Below are 17039 nucleotides of genomic sequence, written 5' to 3' on the forward strand. Positions count from 1 at the left end.
ACATGCAGAAACCAAACCAAACAGCAAAGACTCATTCATCGAAATAAATGTTCCAATAGGCCAACAACAAAATTATGTAACGGAGAATATTCGTTATTATAATATAAATATGTAATGAATCGAGAGGATGAAATCAGATAAGCTTCTAGCAACATTGTTCCGAAGTTTTAGCTGTATTAGGTTTTCTGTCTTTGTCTCGCTTATGCTATTATTAATGTTTCTGTCAGTTACACGGTTTTCTTATGGATGATTTTTTTACCTCACCTGTATATCCAATAGTTTTCAAGACCTTGACGTTTGAAAAGAGTGCCATTGTTCCTAAACAGATTTGTTTTGATCTATTGCAGCGTAATATTGCAAAGTTTTACAGGTGTCAAAGTTAAAAAAATATAGGAACGTCAATATTTTGAAAATCATTGAATACAGAAATAGGCTATGATACATGTCACATACATAATAAAATCGTCAGGAGTATTCACAAAAGTATAATAATATAAAAATGTGTCATAACATTGAATATATTTTAGCTGAAATGACTTTCCTACGTTGCCAAATTTTTAGTTTTACTTATACTTACTTTTGACGTGGAACACTCTGTATAAGTAGGTGTGAAATAATTTAAACACGGTATTTTTTTCACGTTTAAACATTCTTAATGAGTGCTGTATTCATTTCGAGCAATTACCAATCTTTTTTTAATTCATTAATTAGTTTAAAAAGGTAATTTAAGTTTTTTATAACCTTACACTAGTTTACTTTTAAGTGACGTCAAGTTCGAAACATATATTGTATGCCTAATGTTTAGTTGTTTAATTAAAACGGGTACAATGTTTGCTTTACAATGTTGTTTGTTGGTTATCGGCGTTATTTTAAGTAGTTTACTTTCCAGTTTCTATGTCATATTAGCACCCCCAAGTCTTCCGGACGTCAATCATGACGCTTGGTGGGGTAATACTAATCGAAGTTTAGCTCAACCTGACATTCGGGAGTTTAAAATTAACGTAACCAAAGAGGTAAATCTATGTTTAAATTAACCAAAACTGTTAAGCATTTATTAATTTTTAGATAATCGAAGATCTGAACTATAGACTGAAACATTCAAGAATTCTAGCCCCCTACTTTGAGAATTCGGCCAATAAATATGGGACTAATCAACTTGTATTGAACGAAATAGTCGATTTTTGGCATACCAGGTATAACTGGACAGAACGGCAAAACTTTTTGAATAGATATCCTCAATTTTTGGTTAACATACAAGGTAAGGCACTTTTTGAAGCAGAATTTTAATTATTTTGAAAAGTTGATTATCATTTGTTTTTTGACAGGATTGGATATACACTATGTTCACGTGAAACCGAAACTGTCGAAAACCACTCCAATTTTGCTAGTGCACGGCTGGCCAGGTTCCGTAAGAGAATTTTACGAGTTAATCGAAATATTAGAAGCCAACAAACAATTTAATCTGGAACTTATCGCTCCAAGTCTTCCAGGTTTTGGATTTTCCGAAAAACCCGGAAAACCTGGATTCGGATTAGTGCAAGCTGCTATTATTTTCAAAAAACTGATGACACGGCTTGGACATCATCAATTTTATATTCAAGGTACGATTGCCACTCCCATTTTCACCATATTTCATAGGTTTTACTTGTCTTAAACTATACAGGGTGTTCCAAACATTGATGTTAAAAGAAATTTGAAAAATTGATTCTAGAAATTAACTAAATATATCGCAAATCTACCGTAATTATGATAGTCACCACCGCAGAAATGTGCATCGTATAGGGCGTCCAAATAAAAGTGGTACTCGGATTTTGACTAAACGGTTAATTGTAGAGGTTGGGGAAAATAAACTTTTGTCATAAAAAGGGGTTTAAAAAATCGCTAGAAAATATTTTCAAAAATGTCCACAAGAGGGCGTACTAACAACTTTGATTCAAAAAAGTGCATATCTCCAAAATTTCAAATACAATAGCACTTTGAAAATACTTACACACCCTTAAGTTAAGTTTGGTTAAAAATGATTGGTTTAAAATATAAGCGATGTTATAGATAATCTTCATTACTTCTTCTTACTCTTTCGGAACATGGAATGTCTTGACGTTAATCAGACCGGGAGCCCAGGCATCGCTACTTAACGAACTCAAAAAATACAAGATAGCGGTGACGGCAATACAAGAAACCAAGTGGCTAGGAAAAGGAATAAGAGACACAAGAACACACACAATTCTGTACAGTGGGAAAGAAAATGGACACAAAGAATTTGGAGTAGCCTTTATTGTGGATAACAAAATCAAACATAACATCTTAGACTTCGAAGCAGTAAACGAGAGAATATGTAAGCTAAGACTAAAATCAAAATTTTGTAACCTCTCAACCATCAATGCCCATAGCCCAACGGAAGAACACGACGTGGACATATAAAAAGAATTTTACGATCAGCTTGATGAAGTATATGAAAACTGCCCCAGAAATGATATCAAAATTATAGTGGGTGATATGAACGCGCAAATAGGCAAAGAAAAGCACTTATCGGGAACAATAGACACTCGAACGAAAACGAAACGAAATACTAACGAAAATGGAGAATTTCTTATTAATTTTGCTAGTAGAAAAAACATTATTATCAGCTCAACATTCTTCGCACACAAAAACATACACAAAGCGACATGGATCATGCCTGGCGGAGCTGTCGCAAACCAAATCGACCACGTACTGGTAGATAAAAGAGCAGCAACAAGTATTTTAGATGTTAAGAGTCGAAGAGGGGCATGCTGCGGATCGGATCACCTATTAGTACAAATAAAATTCAGATGCCGAATATCAAGAAACATCGACAAACAAGGGTGCTAGGCGAAAGACTGACAAAATATGCCGCAATCGAAAAAGAAAAATGACAGAACTCAGGAAATGGAGAATGGCTTTCAAAATAACGATCTAAGGGCAGCATACAAACATCTACGTAATCTGAGAGAAGAAGGATATAAACCCCGGACAATATTGTGCAGGCACGCAGAAGGGCAGATAACAAGTGACCCACAAGAAATAAAAACGATATGGAAAGACTATTTCCAATCCCTGTTAGGAACACAGGAATATGGTCACCCCTGTAACATGCAGCACCGGGACGGAGGAGAGGAAACAAAAGAACAACAAGGCACCAGGAATCGACAAACTCCCGGCAGAATTATACAAACTAGGAGGCGAATACCTAACAACACAAATGTATGCACTGATCACCAAGATATGGGACGAGAAACGCATTCCTAGCAAATGGAAAACAGGAATTATCTGCCCAATTTACAAAAAAGGGGACAAATTAACATGTGGAAATTACCGTGCCATAACACTACTGTGTTCGGCTTACAAAATTTTCACACATATACTCAATCAACGCATTCAACCCATTACCAAAGAGATTATCGGCCAATACCAAACAAGCTTCAGGCAAGGACAGTCCACAACTGAGCTTTTTACGGTGAAACAAAACCACCTGAACAAGTCCGGGAACACGACATAGACGTGTACAATATTTTCGTTGACTTTAAACAAGCATACGATTTCATTAACAGAGACCGACTGTACCAGATATAAATACACAAAAGACAAAAACACTAACCCAGGCAAGAACAAGAGGAAACGAAAACCATGCCCAGAGTAGAGGATAACGTGGATGCTGTCCAGAGCTTTACATATCTAGGTGTTGAACTCAACACGAGAGGATCAGAGGAATCGGAGATACAACATCGAATAATGTCGGCAAACAAAGCCTACTTCGCTCTGTCCCGTATATTCCGCTCCAAAATCATACACAGAAAATCAAAAATCAGGATATACAAAATCATCATCAGGCCGATACTATGCTATGGATGCGAGACATGGGTCATGACAAAGAACTCACAGAACAAACTGGAGGTGTTTGAAAGAAGAATACTAAGACGGATCTTCGGGCCACTAAATGAAAATGAGATATGGAGAAGAATATATAATCATGATCTCTACCAACTTTTCTCAGAATTCGTCAGACTACAGAGGCTACGATGGGCAGGCCACGTAGTAAGAATGCCGGATAACAGGCTACCAAAAAGGGCCCTCAATAGTAGGATGTAGGGCAGAAGACCGAAAGGGAGACCACGGAAAAGATGGGAGGATGGAGTGACATAAGACGCGCAGAACTTGATAGGTGTCAGAACCAGGAGGAGAGCGGCGTTGGATCGACAGTGTTGGAGGCGGAAGATAGAGGAGGCCAAGGCTCAATTTCTTCAATCTTCAAGCTTCAACTTTTATTTTGACTTTTTGTGACGTTGACGTGCCTATTGAGGTTAGGTTTAGGTTTTACGTCATTAAAAATATTGTATTGCCGTACTGTTAAAATAAAATTTGTTTAAGCAGGATACAAATACACTAGTTTTGCAATAAAATTGATAATGGCGACCCGAAAAGTGAACAGAGTGTCTGCCGTTATGTTAAAAAGGCTGGTACGTCATACTGACAAGATTTCTAAACAAAACAGTTTTTTATTACTATTTTTATTAGAGTGAGTATTTTGAAAATAAAACAAAATACGTGTTTATACGAAATAATAAATATCATGGAACACCCCCAGTTGAATCATAATTGTACAAATGTCTATATTTTCGACACACTGTAAATTTCACTAAAGTTTTCCAATAAGTCTAAAGAAACCTTAATTATTTTTGTATTAGATTAATATAGACTTGTTAAATTAGATTTCAAACTGTATTTCAGGTGGAGACCTAGGATCCATAACTTTGCACATTCTAAGCGTGCTTTATCCAGAATCGGTTTTGGGATTTCACACCAATTTTCCACTAGTTTACACATCACAAAGCTACATTAAACAAACTTTAGGGTGGATTTGGCCCTCTCGGTTTCTTAAACTGGAGCATTACGACAGAGTGTATCCGCTCACGGAAAAGGGCAGGTTTATTTTTCAGGAAAGCGGCTATTTGCATCTCCAATCTACTAAACCGGATTCAATTGGTCAGATATTTATTTCAGAGACTGGATAATTGTATGTAAGTTGTGATTGCAGGTCCGGCGCTGGATGATTCTCCTTTAGGTTTGGCAGCTTACCACGTGGAAAAGTTTATTACGGGAGCTAATTTTACCTGGATATCAAAGTACGAACAGGGAAATCTGCAGACTGTGTTCACTTGCACTAGTTTAATAGACAATTTGATGTACTATTGGATAACTGGAAGTGCTACCAGTGCTTTTCGGATTTACTATGAAACATTTAGTAAAACTTTATGGAGTGACACATTTACAATATTAAGGTAAAAATATTAGAGTTAGTTAACGTCAGTCTCGGATTTGTTTAATCTTCAGGATCCCTGTCAAAGTACCCACTGTGATATTAAGATCAAAGTACGATCTTTACATGGCCGACGGTGTTTTAAAAGAAATTTTTCCTAAACTGTTGCATCTAACCGATAGACATACTGGCCATTTTGCCGCGTTTCAAGAACCGCAACTAGTCGCCCAGGACCTGCTAAAAGCGATTAAAATTTTCCAGTCGTACAGTTTAGCACTTAAAGAAACATCGAATACCTGTTGTTTGTAAGAAAGTTTGTTAAACAGTTTCTGAAAAGATTTGTTAATTACCTTAACCATCTTCCTATTATTATAGTAAGTCTTCTTCTTTTGGTATTAAGCCTATGGCTTGTTCTCTCCAGTTCCACCTCTCCGTTGTCCTGCGATCCTGACGTTCAGCACTCTCTCCATCTCTTTGGTGGTCTGCCGAGTGGTCTTCGTGTTCCCAGTCTACCGTTTCTTGCTATCTCGACTAGTCAGTGAATTTCCATCCTGGTTACGTGCTCATTACATACTCTTCTTCTTTGCTTTATCCATCTTACTAAATATCTCACGGAAAAGATCGATACAGCTAAATTTTTGGCTATTTTTAACGCCCTGTATCTCCGAAATACCTCAGCCGAATTTAATGAACCACTATGGAATTGAAATACCGTTTCTTCTAAAATCAGGACCGTCATTCATTTTGCCTCAAAAGTGATGTCTTCACAGATATCATCATCAGCCTATACCAACTGTCCACTACTGGACTAAAAGCCACTCTCATACTTTGCCATTCCCTCCGGTCCTGTGCCATCAGCATCCAGTTTCCAGCGAGGATCCCTATGTCGTCATTCTATCGGGCTGGTAAGCGTCCTCTGTTTTTGCATGCTTCCACCCTTGGTCCCCATTGTAATATTTTTTTTGTCCATCGGCCATCGGTTACTCTGGCCACATGACAACGCTCACTTCCACTTCATACGCAGAATGGTCTCGACAGCATCTCTTACTCTTGTGTTGCGTCTGATGGTTCCATTTGGGATTCTATCTCGGAAGGTTAGTCCCAGCATTGATCTCTTCATTTTACGTTGCATGACTTGTATTTTCTTAATGTTGTTTTCGATCATTGTTAATGTCTCTGAACCGTAAAAAAAAAACTTGGAAGGCCTTTGTTGGCTGAAGCAAGTCATTCGATTTGGTAAATTATGACTTGCTCCTGGAAAAGCTGGAGTTCTATGGCCTTGCTCCATCTGCTTGTAGATGGTTTTCAAGCTATCTGTGCAACCGCATGTAGATTGTAGAGCTGTTTGAGGCAAAGTCAATTGTGATGGTGGTGAATCCAGGGATGCCCGAGAGTAACATTCTCGGACCCTTAAGGCCGAGTAAGAGTTTTGTAACGGCATGAGGTAAGAGCTAACAGTAAACAGTAAGGAAACTAAAGAGTCACACATCCATTCATAGACTTCTGTAAGAGGTAAGCAGTACGAAGTACAGAAAACTATGAATGGATGTATGCATTTGCACCAACCTTTTATGAGATGTTTAAGAGAAGAAAAAAATGAGGAAAAGTAACTTTACCGCACTCAGTGTGGAAAAGTACTCTTTCCACACACGAGTAGGAAAAAAATTAAACAGTTGATATGTCATACACCCATTCATTACTGGTTCTGTACCTCGTACTGCTTACAGAAATCTATGAATAGATGTGTGACATGTCGTCTGTTTAGTTTCCTTGTTGTTTACTGTTACCTATTACCTCATACCGCTACGGAACTCTGAACCGGCCTTAAGGGTCCGAGAATGTTACTCTCGGGCACACCTGGATTCACCACCATCACAATTGACTTTGCTCCAAACAGCTCTACAATCTACATGCGGTTACACAAATAGCTTGAAAACCTACAAGCAGATGGAGCAAGGCCATAAAACTCCAGCTTGGCCAGAAGCAAGTCATGATTTACCAAATCGAATGTCTTACTAGTAGTATAACACAATACATGACACAAGAGACCTGTCTGTTCTCAGAACAATGTCGTAGCAGTGCTATGTCCCGCTCTAAAACCTGACTGAATAGCAGGTAAAATAAACTGATCACGGAAAAGATCGATAGACAAATATTTTAGCTCAGAGGGAAGAATATTCGGTCCATTAGTAACTCGCTTTATTGTCTAAAACATACAGAGGGCGCGAAGGGCGAATGCTTAGTGGGGATGAATAGAACCCTAGACCTAAGTCGGAGGGCGTGCACCGGACCGACTAAGTCTCTTTGTTACTAGCAAAAGGAGATAAGCTGGTACGACTGCTTTTGCAACACACCCATACTATTTCCTTTGCTAGGCTGATTTCCGAGTGTGGCACTTGGTCGCAATGGTCGCCTAATGCTCCACTTTTGTTGCACAAGAAGCGTACTCAGACTAACCCAGAGATGGAAAGAGGACCCCAGATTTCGGTGATTTAGTCGAGTTACGGTGCATCTTTTATACTCTCCAGCGTCCTGGATTATGTTAACCTTGCTGACAATGCTGGTTACTGGGTGTGCACCGTAACTACTATCAGGGGTGTGACAATATTTCGGGACATATGATTGGAGTTTTCCTCGGAGTTTTTCAATTTTCGGTGTACAAAAGAAAGTTTATCTGTAAAATCAGTGACGTACATTAAAGGTTAATAAACTTCTTTTATTTTTTGTTGTATAAGAGTGGCAACAAATATAATAAAAAAGCTCTCAATGTAGTCTTAATTATGCTAGCATAGCGGTATTATTAACTTCCGTACTATCGTTGTAATGGCTTTTAGTTGCCATGGTCTTAAAACGGTTTGTCTACGTTTGTAAGTCCACTTACACTTTGTGTCGGCCTTCCTCAAACCCTCACTACTTTGAGCTGTTCTTCTAAGCACGCTGCCCACCAAGACACGAATGAAATCTTAAGGAATAGCTTATCATTCTTTCCTAATCGCATCCACCCATTCATTCAAAACTTGAAATTCTTGCTCTCTTTGATTTAGTTTCAGTTTTGATCTACTCCATACATGCTCAATTACGTTCACATTCGGCGAGCTATCATGCCCATTCAATCCATCAATGTTATTCTCTCTCAGAACTTCTTGGTCAATACGTGCCCTGAGGGGACGCGCATTATTGTCTACTACGATAAATTAATTTCCGAAGTTCTGAGCAATGGAAATCACAACCTCATTTAGACACAAATCACGATACCTAACTGCATTCATCGTAAACCACGAAATCAGTCTCATCACTCGTCCGCACACAGTCACCTCTACCTCCATATGGCACTCTAGCTTCCATATTTTCCTCAGAAAATCGTTCGTTCCTTCTCACCAAAATACGTCCATTCAGTCCATACAAAGCAAATCGACATTCAACACTGAACATTCATCCACTCCATTCAGCTAGTCCCCAGTTCAGTTGGTCTTCTGCCCAAATTACACACTAGCATGGTAATATTTATTTACATTACTAGTGTGGTATGAGCATTTTTATAGTCATGATTGGGAATCATTGCGACGACGAGATCGTAGATCAAGTTGTGGTGATCACACGAGTCCATTAATTTGCCATACCACACGAGTATTGTACAATAGTTATTTACATTACTAGTGGGGTATGAGCATTTTTATAGTCACGAGTGGGAGAGTTTTCAAGAAGAAGAGAAGAAAGGTTTCAAAGTACACGAGTAACATTTTTTCTTGAAAAGGACTCTTTATGTTCTTGGTCTCGCACCAGGTGACAAAACGTTGATACATTTTTTCATATTTCTCCTTTGACTTGGCAGGCAACAAGCCAGATACCACGTTTGCGGCAGCTTCTTCAATATCTGACGGAAGTTCTTCAGACATGTTCATAACGAAATGCACTTTTAAAAATTTGTGACTGACACTGTTAAATTGTCGCTTAAGTGATATGTGGAAACAAATGGCCACCATGGCAACAACACCAAAACAGTACAGCGTAGATGACAAAATTTAAGGGTAACAAATAACTACCCGTAGCAAGCATATACGAGACGTTCCTAAATAGTTCACATTGCACAAAATATGAATTTTTTTCTTACTTTACGCTGCTTCTGATGGTCGTAGATAAAATGTTGTACATCACCCGTGGGGTATGGCAAATTAACGTACTCGTGTGATCACCACAACTCGGTCTACGACCTCGTCGTGGCAACACTCCCACTCGTGACTATAAAAATGCTCATACCCCACTAGTAATGTAAATAACTATTGTACAATACTCGTGTGGTATGGCAAATTAATGGACTCGTGTGATCACCACAACTTGATCTACGATCTCGTCGTCGCAATGATTCCCAATCATGACTATAAAAATGCTCATACCACACTAGTAATGTAAATAAATATTACCATGCTAGTGTGTAATTTGGGCAGAAGACCAACTGAACTGGGGACTAGCTGAATGGAGTGGATGAATGTTCAGTGTTGAATGTCGATTTGCTTTGTATGGACTGAATGGACGTATTTTGGTGAGAAGGAACGAACGATTTTCTGAGGAAAATATGGAAGCTAGAGTGCCATATGGAGGTAGAGGTGACTGTGTGCGGACGAGTGATGAGACTGATGATTCGTGGTTTACGATGAATGCAGTTAGGTATCGTGATTTGTGTCTAAATGAGGTTGTGATTTCCATTGCTCAGAACTTCGGAAATTAATTTATCGTAGTAGACAATAATGCGCGTCCCCTCAGGGCACGTATTGACCAAGAAGTTCTGAGAGAGAATAACATTGATGGATTGAATGGGCATGATAGCTCGCCGAATGTGAACGTAATTGAGCATGTATGGAGTAGATCAAAACTGAAACTAAATCAAAGAGAGCAAGAATTTCAAGTTTTGAATGAAAGGGTGGATGCGATTAGGAAAGAATGATAAGCTATTTCTTAAGATTTCATTCGTGTCTTGGTGGGCAGCGTGCTTAGAAGAACAGCTCAAAGTAGTGAGGGTTTGAGGAAGGCCGACACAAAGTGTAAGTGGACTTACAAACGTAGACAAACCGTTTTAAGACCATGTCAACTAAAAGCCATTACAACGATAATACGGAAGTTAATAATACCGCTATGCTATCATAATTAAGACTACATTGAGAGCTTTTTTATTATATTTGTTGCCACTCTTATACAACAAAAAATAAAAGATGTTTATTAACCTTTAATGTACGTCACTGATTTTACAGATAAACTTTCTTTTGTACACCGAAAATTGAAAAACTCCGAGGAAAACTCCAATCATATGTCCCGAAATATTGTCACACCCCTGATAGTAGTTACGGTGCACACCCAGTAACCAGCATTGTCAGCAAGGTTAACATAATCCAGGACGCTGGAGAGTATAAAAGATGCACCGTAACTCGACTAAATCACCGAAATCTGGGGTCCTCTTTCCATCTCTGGGTTAGTCTGAGTACGCTTCTTGTGCAACAAAAGTGGAGCATTAGGCGACCATTGCGACCAAGTGCCACACTCGGAAATCAGCCTAGCAAAGGAAATAGTATGGGTGTGTTGCAAAAGCAGTCGTACCAGCTTATCTCCTTTTGCTAGTAACAAAGAGACTTAGTCGGTCCGGTGCACGCCCTCCGACTTAGGTCTAGGGTTCTATTCATCCCCACTAAGCATTCGCCCTTCGCGCCCTCTGTATGTTTTAGACAATAAAGCGAGTTACTAATGGACCGAATATTCTTCCCTCTGAGCTAAAATATTTGTCTATCGATCTTTTCCGTGATCAGTTTATTTTACCTGCTATTCAGTCAGGTTTTAGAGCGGGACATAGCACTGCTACGACATTGTTCTGAGAACAGACCGGTCTCTTGTGTCATGTATTGTGTTATACTACTAGTAAGACATTCGATTTGGTAAATCATGACTTGCTTCTGGCCAAGCTGGAGTTTTATGGCCTTGCTCCATCTGCTTGTAGGTTTTCAAGCTATTTGTGTAATCGCATGTAGATTGTAGAGCTGTTTGGAGCAAAGTCAATTGTGATGGTGGTGAATCCAGGTGTGCCCGAGAGTAACATTCTCGGACCCTTAAGGCCGGTTCAGAGTTCCGTAGCGGTATGAGGTAATAGGTAACAGTAAACAATAAGGAAACTAAACAGTCGACATGTCACACATCTATTCATAGATTTCTGTAAACAGTACGAGGTACAGAACCAGTAATGAATGGATGTATGACATATCAACTGTTTAATTTTTCTCCTACTCGTGTGTGGAAAGAGTACTTTTCCACACTGAGTGCGGTAAAGTTACTTTTCCTCATTTTTTCCTTCTCTTAAACATCTCATAAAAGGTTGGTGCAAATGCATACATCCATTCATAGTTTTCTGTACTTCGTACTGCTTACCTCTTACAGAAGTCTATGAATGGATGTGTGACTCTTTAGTTTCCTTACTGTTTACTGTTACCTCTTACCTCATGCCGTTACGAAACTCTGACTCGGCCTTAAGGGTCCGAGAATGTTACTCTCGGGCATCCCTGGATTCACCACCATCACAATTGACTTTGCCTCAAACAGCCCTACAATCTACATTCGGTGGCACAGATAGCTTAAAAACCATCTACAAGCAGATGGAGCAAGGCCATAGAACTCCAGCTTTTCCATGAGCAAGTCATAATTTACCAAATCGAATAACTTGCTTCAGTCAACAAAGGCCTTCCAAGTTGTTTTTTTTACGGTTCAGAGACATTAACAATGATCGAAAACAACATTAAGAAAATACAACTCATGCAACGTAAAATGAAGAGATCAATGCTGGGGCTAACCTTCCGAGATAGAATCCCAAATGGAACCATCAGACGCAACACAAGAGTAAGAGATGCTGTCGAGACCATTCTGCGTATGAAGTGGAACTGAGCGTGTCATGTGACCAGAGTAACCGATGGCCGATGGACAAAAAAAATATTACAATGGGGACCAAGGGTGGAAGCATGCAAAAACAGAGGACGCTTACCAGCCCGATAGAATGACGACATAGGGATCCTCGCTGGAAACTGGATGCTGATGGCACAGGACCGGAGGGAATGGCAAAGAATGAGAGTGGCTTTTAGTCCAGTAGTGGACAGTAGGTATAGGCTGATGATGATGATGATGATGATATCTGTGAAGACATCACTTTTGAGGCAAAATGAATGACGGTCCTGATTTTAGAAGAAACGGTATTTCAATTCCATAGTGGTTCATTAAATTCGGCTGAAGTATTTCGGAGATACAGGGCGTTAAAAATAGCCAAAAATTTAGCTGTATCGATCTTTTCTGTGAGATATTTAGTAAGATGGATAAAGCAAAGAAGAAGAGTATGTAATGAGCACGTAACCAGGATGGAAATTCACTGACTAGTCGAGATAGCAAGAAACGGTAGACTGGGAACACGAAGACCACTCGTCAGACCACCAAAGAGATGGAGAGAGTGCTGAACGTCAGGATCGTAGGACAACGGAGAGGTGGAACTGGAGAAAACAAGGCATAGGCTTAATACCAAAAGAAGAAGACTTACTATAATAATAGGACGATGGTTAAGGTAATCATTTCACTTTTAATATTTATAAAAAGTAAAATATAGTTATTATTTAAGATAGGTCTGTTCATGGTTTTATCAAAGTTATGTTTAAATTCAATAAACAATTACAGCAGAAATTTTCATTTAAAGTTTTTTTATCGCACTAGTGCGATAAAATCGATTATTATCGCACTAGTGCGGTAAAATCGCTCATTACGTAACTCAAAATGAGCTATGTAATGAATGATTACCATGCTAGGAGTAGATAAATATTTTATCTACGATTAACACAGAAATTATCAATTTTTAACTATAACTTTGAGTTATGTAATGAGGAATTTTATAGTCACTAGTGCGATAATGATTTTTTTATTGTACTCTTAGGGTGCTTTACCGCACTAGTGCAATAAAATCAATCATTATAGGTTCACGGTGTTGTTTCACAGGGATGGGCGTTGACACAGAAATTGGAATGATGTTGAATGTTGACGACACTCGTCAACAATTATCAAAAATTAATATTTGAGGTTAGGTTTTGAATGTTTTGATCAGAAGGCGAACTCCCTAACGATGCATGAAATAGAAAACGTATAGTGATAGACAAGAAAGAAAATTTCTTTCTATTAACAGTTGGTACTCTCTAAGCTGTTTTCTATCACATTCGGTAGACATCGGCAACAGAAAATGGGAACCTATCCGACCTGAAAACATTGACTCATTTCTAGTAATAAATCTAGGGATTTTACTTGTTTCGTTTTATTCCGGTAAATTTTAAATATTTAAATTTTTAGTTCCATTTGATTGTGGATGGTGGATTTCAAAGTTTACAGTATATTATAAAATAGATCGTTTTGCGTTTCTTTGTCATTATTGTTGTTTTTCTAGTTGTTTCTTATTTCCTTGTTAGACCATAAACTTTTGTTTATTCCTTGTACATAAACATTCTACCAATGTTTATGCATTTTGTGGAGGAAGTAGAAGGCGAAGAAATCCTGGAAGGATTGCGGGTAGAACGAAGAGCACTACGAGACCATTCTAACCCATTTGAGTTTCCTGAAACGGAGTTTCGCAAGCATTATCGCCTAAGCAGACATTTAACCCGAAATCTCATTGAGGAGCTAACACCTAATTTAAATATGGGCAGAAGGAGCACAAAGATTTCGATACCAGCCAGAATTTGCCGCTCTTAGATTCTTTGCACAAGGGTCTTATCAAAGAAGTGTTGGGAATGAAGCACATGTTGCATTGGCCCAACAAACTATGAGTAGGGTACTTAATGAAATTTGTCAAGCAATTGAAATCATTGCCCCCCGATGGGTGAAATTTCCGACAAGTCCTGAGGAGAAGGAACAGAAAAAGTTAAATTTCATGAGAGCATTTGAGTTTCCTGGGGTTTAAGGATGTGTTGATGGAACCCACATATCCATAACGCAACCATTCCATGATGAACATCTTTATTTCAACAGAAAAGGATTTTACTAAAAAAATGTACAAATTATTTGTGACTCTGATTTGTTAATTTTAAATGTGAATACCAATTTTGGAGGGGCTACTCATGATGCTTTCATTTGGCGAAACTCTGCAGTCAAAACCCATATGGAACAGAGTTTTAGGGCAGGTGACAGAACTAGTTGGTTATTAGGAGATAGTGGTTATCCTCAGGAGCCTTGGCTCATGAAATCGATAAGAGGTGCTCCAGAAGATAGTCCTGAAGGTCGGTACACACGGGCTCTAACAAGAACTAGGAATTGTGTGGAAAGATGTATAGGTATGAATATTTACTAGTTGTCAATACTAGTAAATATTCAATACACAAGTCGAAAATGACAAAAACAGATTTGAAACATGATAACAATAATGTATTTTTTGTACTATTATACTTCCATTCCTAACATCTTCTGTACAAATTAACAATTTTTACAATATTGAAATTGGTGGAAAGTTATATTAGAAACATCATGACTTCAATAACTAAAATTTGATATTTTTGGACTTGTTACACTACAGAACTAAGATATCAATAATATGATATATTACACCCTTGTATCTATTATAAAAAACTTTTTCGTAGGTGTCTTAAAGATGAGGTTTCGCTGTATATTGAAAGACAGAGTATTGAAGTATCAACACCATAAAGCAGGGCAAATCATAAATGCCACTTGTGTTTTGCATAACATGTGCATTAGAGGAAATTTGCCTTTTGAGGAAGCTGAGATCATCCCTCCAGAAGAAGTTGACCAACAACTACAAAACAATGATTTAGTTGCAAGAGATGACCTAAGACAGGCCCAACAAAGAAGAAAGGAATTAATTCACCAAAATTTTAATTAATATTTCATATAACATTAACTGATAACTGTTAAGTGCTTTAATTTTATTACATAAGTACTTGTTTATAGACCATATATTATTCAAGTGTAAATAAACAGAAAAATATATAAATCCATCATTTTTATTATTAAAAACATGAAACAAACCAAAAATTAATTTTTCATAAATTTTTCATACCCATAGCATTGAAATAAAAATCAGTAAATGGAGTCATAACATTTGAGCAATCTTTAATAACTAGTTTTTAACAAATAAATATAAACCAGCTTCAACATTTCTAATACCTTAAAAATATTAAACTTTAAACTCATCACAGAAAAACAACAACAGGAACATCACTTAAATGGTTCTATTCACTAATTAAGAGTATATCTAAGTAAGACATCACATCAATTTCAGTCTTAATGAGACTACTTTTATAGCAGTAATCTTCATAAAAAATATAAAAGAAAAAAGCTGAGTAGCCCTAACAATTAATGATCAAAAACTAAAAAAGGTAAATTCTAAAGTCACAAAAAAAATAAATAATTAGGGCTGTACAAACATAATAACTAAGTAAGTAGTAACCTAATAATCTTTCATTTTATGTTGACAATAGGCTGTTAGGGCATTGCTCATTTGTACTAGGGCACTTGCCATTGTACCCACATTCTTATCAATACTGCTCAATTTTTCCATGAGCTCTGCGTGCATTCGATTCATATTTACAAATCTTCTGGTTTTTTCACCAGTAGTTCGAATTTTTTTTCTTGGGGGAGCACCTGTTGTACTTTTCTCAGAACCCCTTTTTGCTACTTTTGGAGTCAGAGGTGCCAGGGTAATATTTCATCAGACCCTTTGATGAGGCCACTAGCTTCATCTATGGTTTCTACTACTGCTACTGGGGCCATTGGCAAAATATTGTATGTTGACTAAGATATTGATTTTTTATGTAAACATTGCAATTTTTTAAATCATTCTTATATAAAAATACTATATAATACTCACAATGCCTAATTCTTTATTCATGTCCCCGGTGATGGACTTGTTCATTAACCGTTCCCCCGTTGTATTTAGAGGTGGGGCAATAGTTGGACCTCCTCCAGTTCTTTGAGAGTCCAGTCTTATGGCACTGGCTTTGGCCTTAGTTTTTGATTTCCATCTTCCAACTGCCTGGAGAAAATTATATTTTATATTCGGTAAATCACTCTTTATTCCCTTATTAAATATTGGACTTACAGCTTGCCATTTGGAGACAGTTCTTATTCCCAGCCCCATTGAATTTAAGTGGGTTGCAAGGTTTTTCCACAATTTTTGGTGTTTCTCATAATCACCATCTAAAGATTGAAATTTGTTTTTTAATAGAATGGGATATTCTTCTAGATATCCTACTATTATCTTCCATTGTTCTGGAGACGTTTTAAATTCCCTTTGTCTAGTTTGGTCCTCTGCAATGAGTTAGTGCAATGTAAAGTGATATTAATTTAATAATTTTAAGTGATGTTATCTACTTACCCATTTTGAAAAAGTTTATCTCGGTTTATTCACTTTGATAAAATTCAGTACGGATCAAACTTAACCAAAACTAAACACAAACTCTAAAACAAAAACCACACAAAAACTAGTAAATAAAAAAACAAATTCTAAACACAATCAATAAATCAATATAGCCTATATAGGGCACAACTCACAACATTTATTATTAAGATGGGTACTTTAACCACACTTTTACGTCTAGGGAAAAGACAAAGGAAAAGAAAGATAAACCGTCAAAAAAAGAATGTAAAATTTCATGCCCCAAAAAGAGATAAAATCAATAAAATCATAGCAAGACCTTATTTGGTCTTTCTATTTTGCACATCCCGAATAGCTACGATAAGTGCCGATCTTCGC

General features: G+C 37.5%; 1 protein-coding gene across 1 annotated transcript; it reads left to right on the plus strand.

The window, feature by feature from the left end:
- The first annotated feature begins 773 nt into the window (after positions 1-773).
- LOC145724725 (juvenile hormone epoxide hydrolase 1-like) lies at positions 774-5603 on the plus strand. Its single transcript, XM_081973137.1, has 6 exons — positions 774-1013; positions 1066-1258; positions 1326-1601; positions 4747-5001; positions 5054-5297; positions 5350-5603. The coding sequence occupies exons 1-6, from the start codon at positions 798-800 to the stop codon at positions 5582-5584; spliced, it is 1419 nt and encodes a 472-aa protein (XP_081829263.1). The 5' UTR covers positions 774-797; the 3' UTR covers positions 5585-5603.
- Positions 5604-17039: the final 11436 nt, after the last annotated feature.

This window comes from Ips typographus, linkage group LG2, assembly GCF_016097725.1.
Source record: "Ips typographus isolate SLU linkage group LG2, UJ_Ityp_2.0, whole genome shotgun sequence".
Taxonomy (NCBI): domain Eukaryota; kingdom Metazoa; phylum Arthropoda; class Insecta; order Coleoptera; family Curculionidae; genus Ips; species Ips typographus.